The following is a 14,283-nucleotide window of genomic DNA, read 5'->3' on the forward strand; positions in this document are numbered from 1 at the left end:
TTTGGGATACAACTTTATCTATCTTATTTCATTTAGTTTTGGTTCAGGCGTTGTAAACTACTGCATATTATTGTCATGAAATCGGGTAATGTTCAATGCCATGGTTGTCATATTCTTATGAACTAAGTCGCTGTGATGCTATTGCAGTAATCTGACAACAGGGGGCCTGAAACAAGCCTGTAGAAGTTCAGCATGCCAACTATTTAAAGGGGCAGTGCAGTCAGGGATTTATATCAGTTGGAATAATACTGTGAAATTGTCCTTTTTAGCATGAGAGCTGTTGGAAAAGACTGCCTGAACTTATTGCATTTTGCTAAGAAACTATTCTTTCTTTGACGATTTTAACTCTGGGTTTTAATTGTTACCCAGAACTGATTTGATATTGAGATGAAAACGGCTGCATTGGACCTTTATATTACTGTTTGGCCATTTTCTCCATAAATCACTTCACCGTGTTTATCATTCTCTCCAGTCTCCACCAGACTACAGAGGTTATTTTACATAAATCACTTCACCTTCCTGTTTATCATTCTCTCCAGTCTCCACCAGACTAGAGGTTATTTTACATAAATCACTTCATCGTCCTGTTTATCATTCTCTCCATAAATCACTTCACCGTCCTGTTTATCATTCTCTCCATAAATCACTTCACCGTCCTGTGTTTATCATTCTCTCCATAAATCACTTCACCGTCCTGTGTTCATCATTCTCTCCATAAATCACTTCACCGTCCTGTGTTTATCATTCTCTCCAGTCTCCACCAGACTACAGAGGTTATTTGACATAAATCACTTCACCTTCCTGTTTATCATTCTCTCCAGTCTCCACCAGACTACAGAGGTTATTTGACATAAATCACTTCACCTTCCTGTTTATCATTCTCTCCAGTCTCCACCAGACTACAGAGGTTATTTGACATAAATCACTTCACCGTCCTGTGTTTATCATTCTCTCCAGTCTCCACCAGACTACAGAGGTTATTTGACATAAATCACTTCACCGTCCTGTGTTTATCATTCTCTCCAGTCTCCGCCAGACTACAGAGGTTATTTTACATAAATCACTTCACCGTCCTGTGTTTATCATTCTCTCCATAAATCACTTCATCGTCCTGTGTTTATTATTCTCTCCAGTCTCCACCAGACTACAGAGGTTATTTGACATAAATCACTTCACCGTCCTGTGTTCATCATTCTCTCCATAAATCACTTCATCGTCCTGTGTTTATCATTCTCTCCAGTCTCCACCAGACTAGAAGTTATTTTACATAAATCACTTCACCGTCCTGTGTTTATCATTCTCTCCAGTCTCCACCAGACTAGAGGTTATTTGACATAAATCACTTCACCGTCCTGTGTTTATCATTCTCTCCAGTCTCCACCAGACTAGAGGTTATTTTACAAACTCTATCGCTTCACCTTCCTGTGTTATTGCACAGTAATAGGATCATTTGAAATTCCATTGAATCAAGTACTTACAACAGCCTGGACAAGCCTATCTCAACCCAATCCTCGTTGCTCCCCAGTCGTTCCATAATGATGGTGTAACACCAGCACACCTGATTCAAATTAACAGCAGCTTGATGATTAGTTGACTACTTTCAGGTGGCTGTTAAAACTACATCAAATCTTTTTAACGGCTGGCCTAGACCACAGGTGGTTGGTGGACCCTTCATTTGGGAGGAGGGGGCTCGTGGTAATGGGCTGGAGCAGAACAGGTGGAATGGTAGCAAATACATGTTTGATGCCATTCCATTCGCTCTGTTCCACCCCTTATGAGCCGTCCTCCCCTCAGCAGCCTCCATTGGCCTGGACGGTAGCTAGACCTTCTCAGAACCACTATAAATATTAAAACACAAATATATTTAAATCATGCAAATAAGGAGGCTGCGACAACCTTGTGTAAAAAACATTTTTTTTAATTATATTACAATTAAAGAATACACCGTAATACCTTCAAGTGTGTGCCAAAATGTTATCCAGCACCAGGTAAACTCATGTATCCATACATAGGAATTTATATAATATAGCACATCTTTTGAAAGCATATTACAACATCTGCTATTAAAGGAACATATTCACAGGTCTCTGGCACAGAACTCTCCCTACTCAGTGTTTTGCCCGACTACGATGCCAAGCTCCCTCAGCCCCCTTCATCCTCTCCCTCCCTCTGAACCTAATCTCAACCAGCCCCCCCCCTCTGGCCAAAGTTCCGAGGCCCCTAAACTGTCTATCAACGAGACACACAACACCCTCGGGACTAAGAGTTCTCTCATGCCAACTCGACGACAACAAGAGAACGATAGCAGAACTCATAACATAAAAGAGGAAAGAAATCATTCCTATCTTCAGACGGTGCTCTAGCAATGTCACACAGAAAGAAACAGAAAGGACAGTAACGGGTTAGAGGGATTAAAAAGAGAGACAATGATACATTTGGGACTAAAATCTACATTTCATGTTGCTATTAAAGCTGATTTAAGATGGGATTCCATAGGTGTCTGATGACTGTCCGCAAGGGGGTGGAAAGGAAATCAAAGTGACTAGTTATTTGGCAGGAATTGGGTTTTTGTTACGGCATTATTCGATTGTTTGTTCATAGAGCTGCACTTGGAGAGGACAGAGGACAGGAATGGGTTCTATTTGTCTCTGAAAGTAACTGTCAGACCTGAGCTCAAATAGGAAGATTTCAAATACTTTGCTTGTTAAGTCTGCCTGCCAGCCAAATGGGTGGGATTTGCTCTTTTGGGCCCATTCCATTAAAAACAGGCAGACAGCCACAATCAAACACAGCTAAAGTGTTTTCAGAGATTTCACAATACTATTTGAACCCAGGTTTGAGTGTATAAGTCTGTTGACTTTCCCCTTGCCTCTATACAGGCTTCACTTGTTTGGTCTGAGCCTCAACCTTATTTCACCCCAATCTCTCCCTCCCACCCTCCTGCTGACTCCCTTGGCAGCAATAGCCTGGCAGACAGACTCAATCATCATTTTGCTGTGCTTTTGTGCTTTGAAAAGAAAAATCAAACACACTTGGATAAATTTCAGACTAGATGATTTTTAAAGCAGGGATCAACCACCTCTCGGCTTCGACAAAAGTCAACACATCTTGATTGATAAGTGTGTCAACCCCCCCCCCCCGCTCTGACGTTTAAAGGAAAGTTGTTGGACAGCACCATCGATTACTTTTACAATAATGTTGTTTTTGCATTGTGAAAGGGTTGAGAGTCGAACACACATCTTTCAACCCATACTTTCCCCAGGCGTTTCCAAACTCATTCACAAATCAACACATTTAGTGTTCAATGCCTGTCGCCAAGTGATTTGCTCGACAATCTCTGTCACACTTTAAGTACAATCTCTCTGGTTAAAAGAAAACAAAGTTATTTTCAAGGCACATCATTGAAAGAAATTCCATAACCACCATCCAGCAGTCTTATTCCCTGAAACCTAGTGAGCGCAAGGCTTTGAAAAGGCCACGTCTTTTCAACCAAAAAAGTCATTTTCAACACAAAATATACATTTTTCAACCAAAAAGACGTCTGCTTAACGTCTTTTCAACTTCTTTTGCTCCTACATTCAGTATCTGAATCAGTATCCTCCTCTGCTAATACACCCGCCCTCCAACCACTCACTCTTTCTGAACGTGCGCTATGTGCATTATAAAATGATGTTGCTGAACATGAGAAATCTCATACCTGGCCCAGGTGTGTTTCCGTTTACTTAATCATTGCCTCACATTAGCTGATGGGAGGTTCTGTGCAAGACAATATTTAGTTTTCATTTGACAAGTTTGACTCAGTTGTTCATTTCAAAAGCAAACTGAAAGAGTAGTACATCTGTGCTCCTAACAGTCGTAGGTCCTTGACATGAATGTAAACTCAAGAACTGTCTCTTTCTCGGTTACTTTCTTTTCGCCCTCCTTCAGTGTATGGAGAGAGTTCAGAGGTCAAATCCATCAACAGAAATGTTAACATTGTTGGTCACAAAATGAACCACAGAGTCGAAGCACGAACCTGGCTATTTCTTCTTAATTTAAAACCCAAGCCTGCCTACCAACCAACCGCCCACTTCCTCTTTAAAAAGCACAAGATGGTCATATTGCTGTGTCTCGAGACGCCCCATGACCACCAGGGTCACGGTAAAACTATGGTAGTAGAGTAGAGTAGGGAAGGTGCCACCGGGAGGAGGGAGGGAGGAGAACACCACGAGCTGCCTTCATTGATTGGATTTCTCCTCCCTTCTCCTCGCCCAATGGTTTCCTGTTCAAAAACAAGTGCATTTCATAAACAGAGCTAAAACAAAATGGCTGCCACAACAACAAAATAAGCAGTTTAAACCCCTAATCAGGTTGACTGATTGAACCCCAATAATGACCAGCCAGGGCGAGTGAATGGAAGCTGCCATCGGGAGTTACCAGTATGGTCAGTGTTGACTTTAAGCGGCGTGGCAGGCAGGCGTCAAGTGGGTAGGGCGTACCTGGCAACCGCACCAGGGGTACACCTTGAGGAGTACTCGATGGAGGCAAAAGGGGCTAAAATCAGTTCTTCACGTGCCCCTTCTTCACTCAGGGAGGAGACAGATTTACCATTTGGCTTGGGGTGGAAGGGGTTAAAACAAAGTGTTCATCTACTCCGAAAAGGGGTGGAGCTGGGGGGCAAGGGGGTGGAGCTGGGGGAGTGTGTAGCAGGGTCAAGACCTGAGTAGGGATGGAGGGAGGAGGAGGGAGGGGGGCACACGACAACAGTCACCAAGGCTCACCAAGGCACAGAATGACATTGGGGAGAGATCTAGAGAAGGGGGCAACCAGGTTCCTAGCTTCCCTGTTCTACACTCTCTCTACCTTCAACTAGCCTGGCCTTCTGTCTGTCTGCCTGTCATATATTTATATAGATATACTCTTCTTTTTTGTCTTTTCGTTAAACGAGAACATTTAGGAAAATAGAATAGAAAATATAGACTACAGTATCACTTTCAGTGACCGATAGCTGTTTTTTTTCAATGCAACGGTTTTCTAAGTCTTTTGTGATTTTTTTTTGTTTGTTCTTTTTTTGGTCAGACCTGCCAAGTCGTGGACTGGCCCTTTTTGGTCAGACCTGCCAAGTCGTGGACTGGCCCTTTTTGGTCAGACCTGCCAAGTCGTGGACTGGCCCTTTTTGAAGTGTTGGAATGCCAAGCTCTAAGGATTACGAGAGAAACTCAGGCCTAAACGGTTAAATGTTCAGAAGGCCAAAGATATGCCTCTTCCGTCAATATTTTATACTAGTGTGCATGGCTTTGGAGACAGTGCTGTACATTTCTAAGAATACATTACATTGGTCTTTTACAATGTCCCCAAAGCTTCAGAAGTAGTATCTAGCTAACAGATATAGCAGAGAAAATACACTAATCTACCTTTGAGTTAGAGAAATGAAAGCATTGTTATGATTAGTTTTGATGCAATACCTATTCCTCTACAGAGAGCTGATCATTAGAGCTGGCTTTTTATTCTTATGCACTTCTACAACTTTGACTTGTCAATGTGTACCGACCGTGCACACACACACTTACGCATGCACGCCTGCATACACACACACACACACACACACACACACACACACTTACGCATGCACGCCTGCATACATACACACACACACTTACGCATGCACGCCTGCATACATACACACACACATACACATACACACATCTAGAACTGTTGGAGCTAGGAATAGACTGATGACAGCAGGGTAATAAATGGATATATTAGTGAATAACAGAATGGTTAGCCTGATCCTGCTGATCCACTGTCTTCCCCTCCAAAATGCCCAGTTGTCCTCTATAACTTAGTAAAAGAGGGCAATCATGCTGCCATTTTGGGACAAAATTGACCCACCAGAATCGCTTAAATGCTTGAGAAAGCAGTATCTTCCCGTGTTTTATTGCTACATCAATATGCTACTGAAAAGTAAAGTATGGTTTTCGATTCTGAGGATGCACCGTGTGTGAATATTTAGGGAATAGGGTGCCATTTCAGACACTTGCACCATATAGGGAATAGGGTGCCATTTCAGACCCACTTCTAGTGTCGTGTTCAGTAGTGTGGAGTAGTGGTTAAGGAACTCAGCCAGAGGGAGAGATATCAATGTGCTGCCCTTAGAAATATTGACCCTAATGTCCAGTATATTTGGTAACATTGATTGGGGTTTGCAGATTAACAAGAGATATGTTCAAATAGAACATTCCAATAGAACACTCCAATAGAACATTCCAATAGAACACTCCAATAGAACACTCCAATAGAATGTTCTTTCAAATGACAGAGTTGAAGTTTGTCCCCAGCTAATGCTCTATCCTATACCGCACGCACGCACGCACACACACACACACACACACACACACACACACACAGAGTTAAACACACACACACACAGAGTTAAACACACACGCTGAGTTCCCATTGACAAGTCAAAGCTGTCTGCCACCACACCACAGAGGTCCCCAACAAAACCACAAACTGCTCTGCTATATCCGAGCCTGCAGCCACAACAGGTAGAGGTGAGGGAGGTCTGGGGGTCAGGTTAGGCAAGATAAGCGGGATAAGGGGTGATAGGATAGGGGTGAGGTAGGGTGTGGTGTAGGGGTTAGGACAGGAAAAAATCAGGAAGTCAGCCACGACAGGAACGTCTACAGTCTACTTCCTGGTTCCAAGGAATAAGCGCCAATGGGGACATTGGGGAGGGGGAGACCACAGCCGCTGTTTGCTGGGGGGGTGGCTGATGACCGCGTGGCGTGGGCTGGAGGGGGTGCGTGCTGGGGCAATGTTAGGGGGGGTAGGAAGGGAATAGGAGGGTACGCGGGGCTGGGGTCATAGAGGGCTGATTGGAGGTGTGGCCCTCAGGGGCCCCCTGGTGGCCCCTAGCAGTGGTGCGGCTGCAGTCTGTGTGAGGAATGCTGTGTGTAGCTGGCGTCGCTGGAGCTGCTCTGCAGGTTGTAGTCCTCCTCCTCCTCGCCGTCCAGGAGGCCGTCGTCACTGATGCTCTCGTCCACGCTGTCCCCCTCGCCCTCGCCAAGCTCACCCTCGCCCAGGGGGGACTCCATGCCTTCAATGTCCACCTCTGCATAGAGAGAGAGGGGGGACAGACAAACTGTTATTCTCCACATTTCATGGAATCAAATCAATAACTACAACAGGACTTTCAGAGAGATAGAAACAAAAACAAAGAGAGAGAGATGGAAAGGGAGAGGGAGGGAGAGAGAGGGAGATGGTGTGTGTGTGTGTGTGTGTGTGTGAGAGAGAGAGAGAGAGAGGGGTACAAAACAGCGTTGTTGTATTTTGTTCGTGTTGAACTTTGGGCACGTACACTGAGGAGCCCTCTCTGTGTGTCGCCGGGCGGATTTGTGTTAGGGCCGGATTTAGACGGCCATTAACTTTGTATAACAGGCAGGTCTCTGTACTACCTCCAGTAATCCCTCCCCCTACTGATAAACATCCCCCACGTGTTTACCACCCTCATGATCAGTAAACAACAACACCCGTCTCCTACCCAGGGGCCTCCAGGAGCCAAGTAGGAGAGATACTGTATACATTTCTTCCACTAATTGGTATGTTGACAAATCACATCAGATTTTTTCACATCATATATTTTTCAGAGCTGATCTGATTGGTCAAAAGACCAACTAGTGAGAAAACATCAGAATTGGACTGCATGTGCAAACGCAGCCATAGAGCTTGGTCACCTCGGTTCCCATTTTAAAAAATGTCTGGAACGTGGTCATATGATTCGAGAGAAGCCATCCATGTCATCGCCCAATAAACGGTCATTTTGAGAGTTTCATACAAAAACTTTGAGGGATTAACTTAAATGAATTTCATTTGGGATAAGCAGAAGGAGCAGAAAGGGCATCTTTAACTGCACCAGCCCCTTATAGCTCAGCCTAGCTCCAGCCTACTTCCAGTCTAGCTCCAGCCTAGTTCCAGCCTAGCTCCAGCCTAGTTCCAGTCTAGCTCCAGCCTAGCTCCAGCCTAGTTCCAGTCTAGCTCCAGCCTAGTTCCAGCCTAGTTCCAGTCTAGTTCCAGCCTAGTTCCAGCCTAGTTCCAGTCTAGCTCCAGCCTAGTTCCAGTCTAGCTCCAGCCTAGTTCCAGCCTAGCTCCAGCCTGGTTCCAGCCTAGTTCCAGTCTAGCTCCAGCCTAGCTCCAGCCTAGCTCCAGCCTAGCTCCAGCTTAGTTCCAGTCTAGCACCAGTCTAGCTCCAGCCTAGCTCCAGTCTAGCTCCAGCCTAGTTCCAGTCTAGTTCCAGCCTAGTTCCAGTCTAGCTCCAGTCTAGCTCCAGCCTAGTTCCAGTCTAGTTCCAGCCTAGTTCCAGTCTAGCTCCAGCCTAGCTCTAGCCTGGTTCCAGCCTGGTTCCAGCCTAGTTCCAGTCTAGCTCCAGCCTAGCTCCAGCCTAGTTCCAGTCTAGCATCAGTCTAGTTCCAGTCTAGCATCAGTCTGGCTCCAGCCTAGTTCCAGTCTAGCTCCAACCTAGTTCCAGCTTAGTTCCAGCCCGGCTCCAGTCTAGTTCCAGTCTAGCATCAGTCTAGCTCCAGCCTGGCTCCAGTCTAGTTCCAGTCTAGCATCAGTCTAGCTCCAGCCCGGCTCCAGTCTAGTTTCAGTCTAGCTCCAGCCTGGCTCCAGTCTAGTTCCAGTCTAGCATCAGTCTAGCTCCTGCCTGGCTCCAGTCTAGTTCCAGTCTAGCATCAGTCTAGCTCCAGTCTAGCTCCAGTCTAGTTCCAGTCTAGCATCAGTCTAGCTCCAGCCTAGTTCCAGTCTAGCATCAGTCTAGCTCCAGCCTAGTTCCAGTCTAGCTCCAGTCTAGCTCCAGTCTAGCATCAGTCTAGCTTCAGCCTGGCTCCAGTCTAGTTCCAGTCTAGCATCAGTCTAGCTCCAGCCTAGTTCCAGTCTAGCTCCAGTCTAGCATCAGTCTAGCTCCAGTCTAGCATCAGTCTAGCTCCAGTCTAGCATCAGTCTAGCTCCAGTCTAGCATCAGTCTAGCTCCAGTCTCGCTCCAGTCTAGCTCCAGCCTGGCTCCAGTCTAGTTCCAGTCTAGTTCCAGTCTAGCATCAGTCTAGCTCCAGCCTGGCTCCAGTCTAGCTACAGCCTCTGTGTTTAGTAATACTGTGAGTGACAGCAGAGTAGCTTGACCTTGACCCCCGGGCGTGACCTCTAAACCAGGCCGGGCTCAGCAGGAGTGTGTGGTCTTCACCAGGGGTCAAGAGGGGCGTTGTGTGTTTACAGGTGTGTGTGTCTGTGTGAGTGTGTGTGTGTTTTTGCAGGTGTGTACAGAGTAATGCACTGGCCTGTAGTTCTCTCAGGCTCTGTACAGATTGAGGTGTAGGCAAAAGCACTATAGGAGTCCATCAAGTCAACACTGTGTCCAGAACAGACAGGGAAGGAGAGGCATCACAATAGACTAGAGCATGGTAGAGGGAACTAGGTTGTATCAAGGGCCTGGAGGCTTCAGGGCAGTATCCACTCTATGTAGTAGAGGTTGAGGTCAGGCAGAGTCCTGCACTGAAGCTGTGGATAGTATTGATCTTCATTACATGTGGATCAGTGCTTCTGCTAGATAAGGAGTGGTTCAGTGGACTATTCAGCTGTTTTAAGGAACGGTTATATCAGATCAAGTGAAGAGGTCAGGGCCCCTCAAGCCGAGTCAGTGGCTTTAACGAAGCTGCGAACAATATAGAGAATTGGTCTGTATAACTTGGCTTGGTTATATACAGATGGGGTCGGTGACCTGTTTGCATTATGTATGGATCAGTGGCTATACACAGTATAGGGATTTGTGTGTCTGTACAGATGTAAGATCTTAATTTGATCACGCTGTTGCAGGAGAACTATATTTTGCAGGAGAATACTTGTTGTGTATTTGAGGTTTAAAAATGCTTCTAAAGTTTGTTATTTCCACTTTGTAATTTCAGACCTGATTTCCCATTACAAAACATTTATAAACCCCTACAAAAATATAAATGAATTATAATCCACATAATAATTCACATTTTCCTGCTGTAGCAAACTGGCTCTCTGGTACTGGTAGATCATTGGCTAAGGTAATGCAGTGGTGTATAGGGTTCTGTTTGGTACTGTTTGGTGCTGCTTGGTGCTGCTTGGTGATGTTTGGTGATGTTTGGTGCTGCTTGGTGCTGCTTGGTGATGTTTGGTGCTGTTTGGTGCTGTTTGGTGCTGTTTGGTGATTGGTGCTGTTTGGTGCTGTTTGGTGATGTTTGGTGCTGTTTGGTGCTGTTTGGTGATGTTTGGTGCTGCTTGGTGATGTTTGGTGCTGTTTGGTGCTGCTTGGTGCTGCTTGGTGATGTTTGGTGCTGTTTGGTGCTGTTTGGTACTGTTTGGTGCTGTTTGGTACTGTTTGGTGCTGTTTGGTGATTGGTGCTGTTTGGTGCTGTTTGGTGATGTTTGGTGCTGCTTGGTGATGTTTGGTGCTGTTTGGTGCTGCTTGGTGCTGCTTGGTGATGTTTGGTGATGTTTGGTGCTGTTTGGTGCTGTTTGGTGCTGTTTGGTACTGTTTGGTGCTGTTTGGTGATTGGTGCTGTTTGGTGATGTTTGGTGCTGTTTGTAACATACTATATCTTGTGGAATAGTTTAATTCTGTGCTAGAAAATACTGAGTGTTCTACTTAAGAGCTGCAGTGCTGCCAGTTCTTGCTCCCCTCCCCTTGACCACTAATTAGTTCATTTACGGTCATTGACTTGACCTAAAGAGTCCCCACATCTGGTTCTATTGATCCACATCAGTTGTTAAATCAAAGGGGGGTCAAAAGATAAATGGAAACCACATTCATAGGTTACTAAAGGCTTCGGGGAGTCGCGTGTGTGTGTGTCATGCTTATGTCCCAGCGTACCTTGCTCTGAGTACCTTGTATCTTGTGTGTCATGCGGGTGTCCCAGCGTACCTTGCTCTGAGTACCTTGTATGTTGTGTGTCATGCGGGTGTCCCAGCGTACCTTGCTCTGAGTACCTTGTATGTCGTGTGTCATGCGGGTGTCCCAGCGTACATTGCTCTGAGTACCTTGTGTGTCATGCGGGTGTCCCAGCGTACCTTGCTCTGAGTCGGTGGAGATGGTGGAGCCTAGGCTGTCGGTTCGGGTACGTTCCACGCCTCCAGGCATCACCAGCTGTTCCAGACGTCGTTTGAGGTAGCGGTGCTCTCTCTGGAGCTGCTCTTTGGTGTTCAGAGCCTTTCTGTCCGCCTCCTCCAGCTTCTACAGGGGAAACACACACACACACACAGTTAGAATGACATTGGGGCACACATATATACACACACACACACCACACATTTAGAATGACATTGGGGCACACCTCCACACACTACACATTTAGAATGACAATTTGACACACACACACACACACACACACACACACACACATTTAGAATGACATTGGGACACACACACATTCATAATGACATTGGGGCAAACACACATTTTACACTTGACAGACGTGTTCAAATACATGTGCATTTGAGTATCTGGTATTTAAAATACTTTTTCTGTGTATTTCAGTATTTTCAAACACACAGCCCAAAACAAGTACTTTTATTTGAGTATTTGAATGGTTATTTGTAAAAAAAACTAATTGTCTACCAAATTGTATTTGACAGTATTTTCAAATACTTATTTCAAATACTGTTTTCAAATACCTGGGTTAAATGCACGGGAGTGTATTTTAGTCAGTGTATTTTGAGAATTTTAAGTGTATTTCAGTGTATTTTGAGAATTCTGATTGCTTAAACTCAGCTGTTTGGAGGTTGAGCATTACGCACACACGTGCATGCTCTCACATTAGTGATTTATAATAAGGAAGTGAAACCATAGCAACAACATGACTTCAGCTGACCCAACGGCAGATATTACTCACACACTACCCAGATTGCGACACAATTCCAACCAAGGGATTTTTAAACAGGGGAAGAACAAGAAAATGATACCAAGCGCTGTAATCCCGTGCTTTTAGAGATTCCTACTAACCAAACTAAAACCGTAGATATTATAGCACCAGCACACCAGAGGACAGGCCTATGTATCGTAAACAGGATGTGAAGAGTTAAAAGAGGGTTTTTCCACCGACCACACGCTCTCACCCACACAGTCCGTGCAGCAGCTGTGGAGAACTGGACTGTAACCATCTGAAGTCTCCTGCATCGCAACGGTAAAGCCACAAACTGGAATTCGTTTGGCAACTAAAGTACAGCCCTGTCACTTGGTTTGACAGAACGTTGAGGGACCTGGTTAGAGAAATGTAACCGTTCCCAAATTCACCGATGAAGTTCTATTCTTTAAGCCTCAGTCCGCTGTCACTTCAGATTGTAGCTTTAATGCAGGAAGTAAACAATGTTGTAGCGCTTGCGGTTTCGTAGCGGTTCCAAAAAGAGTATCCACTTCCCTTCGTAAACGGTCCTTCTGCGGTCCTGTTTACCGACCGTATTCAGCTTCCCTCCGTCATTTCAACATCTAGTTTTGGTTTACATTTGGCTGAGTGGTCAACTAACGCGAAATCAACAAAAGTGTCCCCATGTCATTGCATTTAGGTTACAAGTTGGGTGAAAAAGACTAAATTCTCTTAGGTTGATTACTTTTTTCAAATCCAGTCAGTTTCCCACGCTGATTCAATGTCATCACCATTTTTTGGTTGAAAGGACATTGAAACAACGTTGATTCAATCTGTTTTTGCCCAGTGGGTTGTCACTTGGTGTACATGAGCTGCAACAAGTAATGAACTGTAGAGGGGGCTGACCCAAAGCCAACCCCAAATCCAATTATAACGTTCGACCTCATATCTGAAAATCATCCCCATCTGACTCCAGATTTTTTTTCTCGATGTTCTAGAAGTTTCTCTTTGTTGACTTATCATTTGTAACAAGCAAGGGGGCTTTTTTTCTTCCCTGGTCTAGGGGATGGGAATGCTACTTTTTGCACGCTTGCCATTTTTTTAGGGCTTAACGGCTCTGATTGAAAGATTAGAGTATGTTTTCTTATTTTAGGAGAGAGAGAGAGAGAGAGAGAGAGAGAGACTTAAAAATAAAGATGTAGAGAGAGAGAGAGAGAGCGAGCGAGAGAGAGAGAGAGACAGAGAGAGAAAGAGACTTAAAAAGAAAGATGTAGAGAGAGAGAGTAAGAGCCTGGCGGTGCAGGGAGACTCTGAGGAAACAGCAGCTGAGCACTGAGCCTCTGAGGTAGGATCAGGAGGTACTTCCTGAGGACAGGGAGACATTCCTGACCTACTTCCTGTATGTCTGTCTGTCTGTCTGCTAGTGGGTAACTCTCTGGGGTCCTTTAAAAGGAAAAGGAAAAGCTCTGATGCAGTAATTTATTCACCTCTGGAGTCCGACTGGGCCCAGTGGCATAATTATGACTTATTATGATTACAGTACAGCCTTTCAAAGGCCTGTGGTTTTGTGATTTGACGTTCAAGAACTTTCAGTTTCCGTTGTTCTGGAATTACAGTATAAGATTATGTCTGTGGCCCGTAGAATTACAAACCATAGAATGATCTTCCAAAAGACACCAAGTTTGGTGACATCATATCATGTTCATTCTAGTAATTGTACTTCTACACTGACGTCCCTGATATGGCAATTCTAGAAGGACGCATTTAACATTCAGCGTGGCTCTGGTTGTGGTTGTGGCTCTGTGTGGTCGTGGTACCTTGATGTGCATCTTGGCCCTTTTCAGCAGGCTCAGTGTGGTGTGTCTAGTGCTGTCCGGACCCAAAGGAACCAGCTCCTTCAGCTGCTCAAGGTACAGCCGTAGTTTGGCACGTCTGTAACACAAACAACCAGAGGTGGAGAGTGGTGAGGGAGTGAGTTGAGTCAGCAACCATGTACAGGAAAGGCTCCTACACTGCAGGGTCAACACAGGTGAACTAGAGAGATCCTTTTGAAGTCATCTGCTTGGTAGAAACACAGAGGAGCACAAATGCACGCAGAGACTGAGAGTAGATGGCAGAGCTTCGCTAGAGAGCGATCCTAATCACGTGACTGTTCTGTTGGTTTTCAGTGTCATACTTTCCTCTGGAACTCAACCACAATGCTTATTAGGTAGTGGTGGGGGGGGGGTCAAAGTGAAACATGCTGGGAGCATACACATCCTGGTTGCAATGTTCATTCCGGCAGAAAAACAATAGTCCAAACCCCATGTCTCTACCATATGTGGTTCCAACGTTACAGACGATTCACTCTGAGAATGTAGCATGTTTACGGTGAAGGGAATGTCAGCACAGGCATGATCAACAAGGGGTCACTGCTCCATAGAAC

At 45.2% G+C, this 14,283-nt stretch overlaps 1 protein-coding gene across 1 annotated transcript in view; it reads right to left on the bottom strand.

The window, feature by feature from the left end:
• Nucleotides 1–1,900: 1,900 nt before the first annotated feature.
• LOC110533207 (max dimerization protein 4) overlaps nucleotides 1,901–14,283 on the bottom strand; it is a 43,971-nt gene continuing 31,588 nt past the window's right edge. The window contains exons 4-6 of the mRNA XM_090187836.1: nucleotides 13,676–13,790; nucleotides 11,068–11,230; nucleotides 1,901–7,093 (exon numbers count right to left, since the gene is read on the bottom strand). Of these exons, the coding sequence (XP_090043962.1) occupies nucleotides 6,894–7,093; nucleotides 11,068–11,230; nucleotides 13,676–13,790 (478 nt within the window). The 3' untranslated portion in view covers nucleotides 1,901–6,893. The remainder of the gene's footprint in view (nucleotides 7,094–11,067; nucleotides 11,231–13,675; nucleotides 13,791–14,283) is intronic.

Source organism: Oncorhynchus mykiss, chromosome 10 (assembly GCF_057628025.1).
Source record: "Oncorhynchus mykiss isolate SJ-2025 chromosome 10, ASM5762802v1, whole genome shotgun sequence".
Lineage (NCBI taxonomy): Eukaryota > Metazoa > Chordata > Actinopteri > Salmoniformes > Salmonidae > Oncorhynchus > Oncorhynchus mykiss.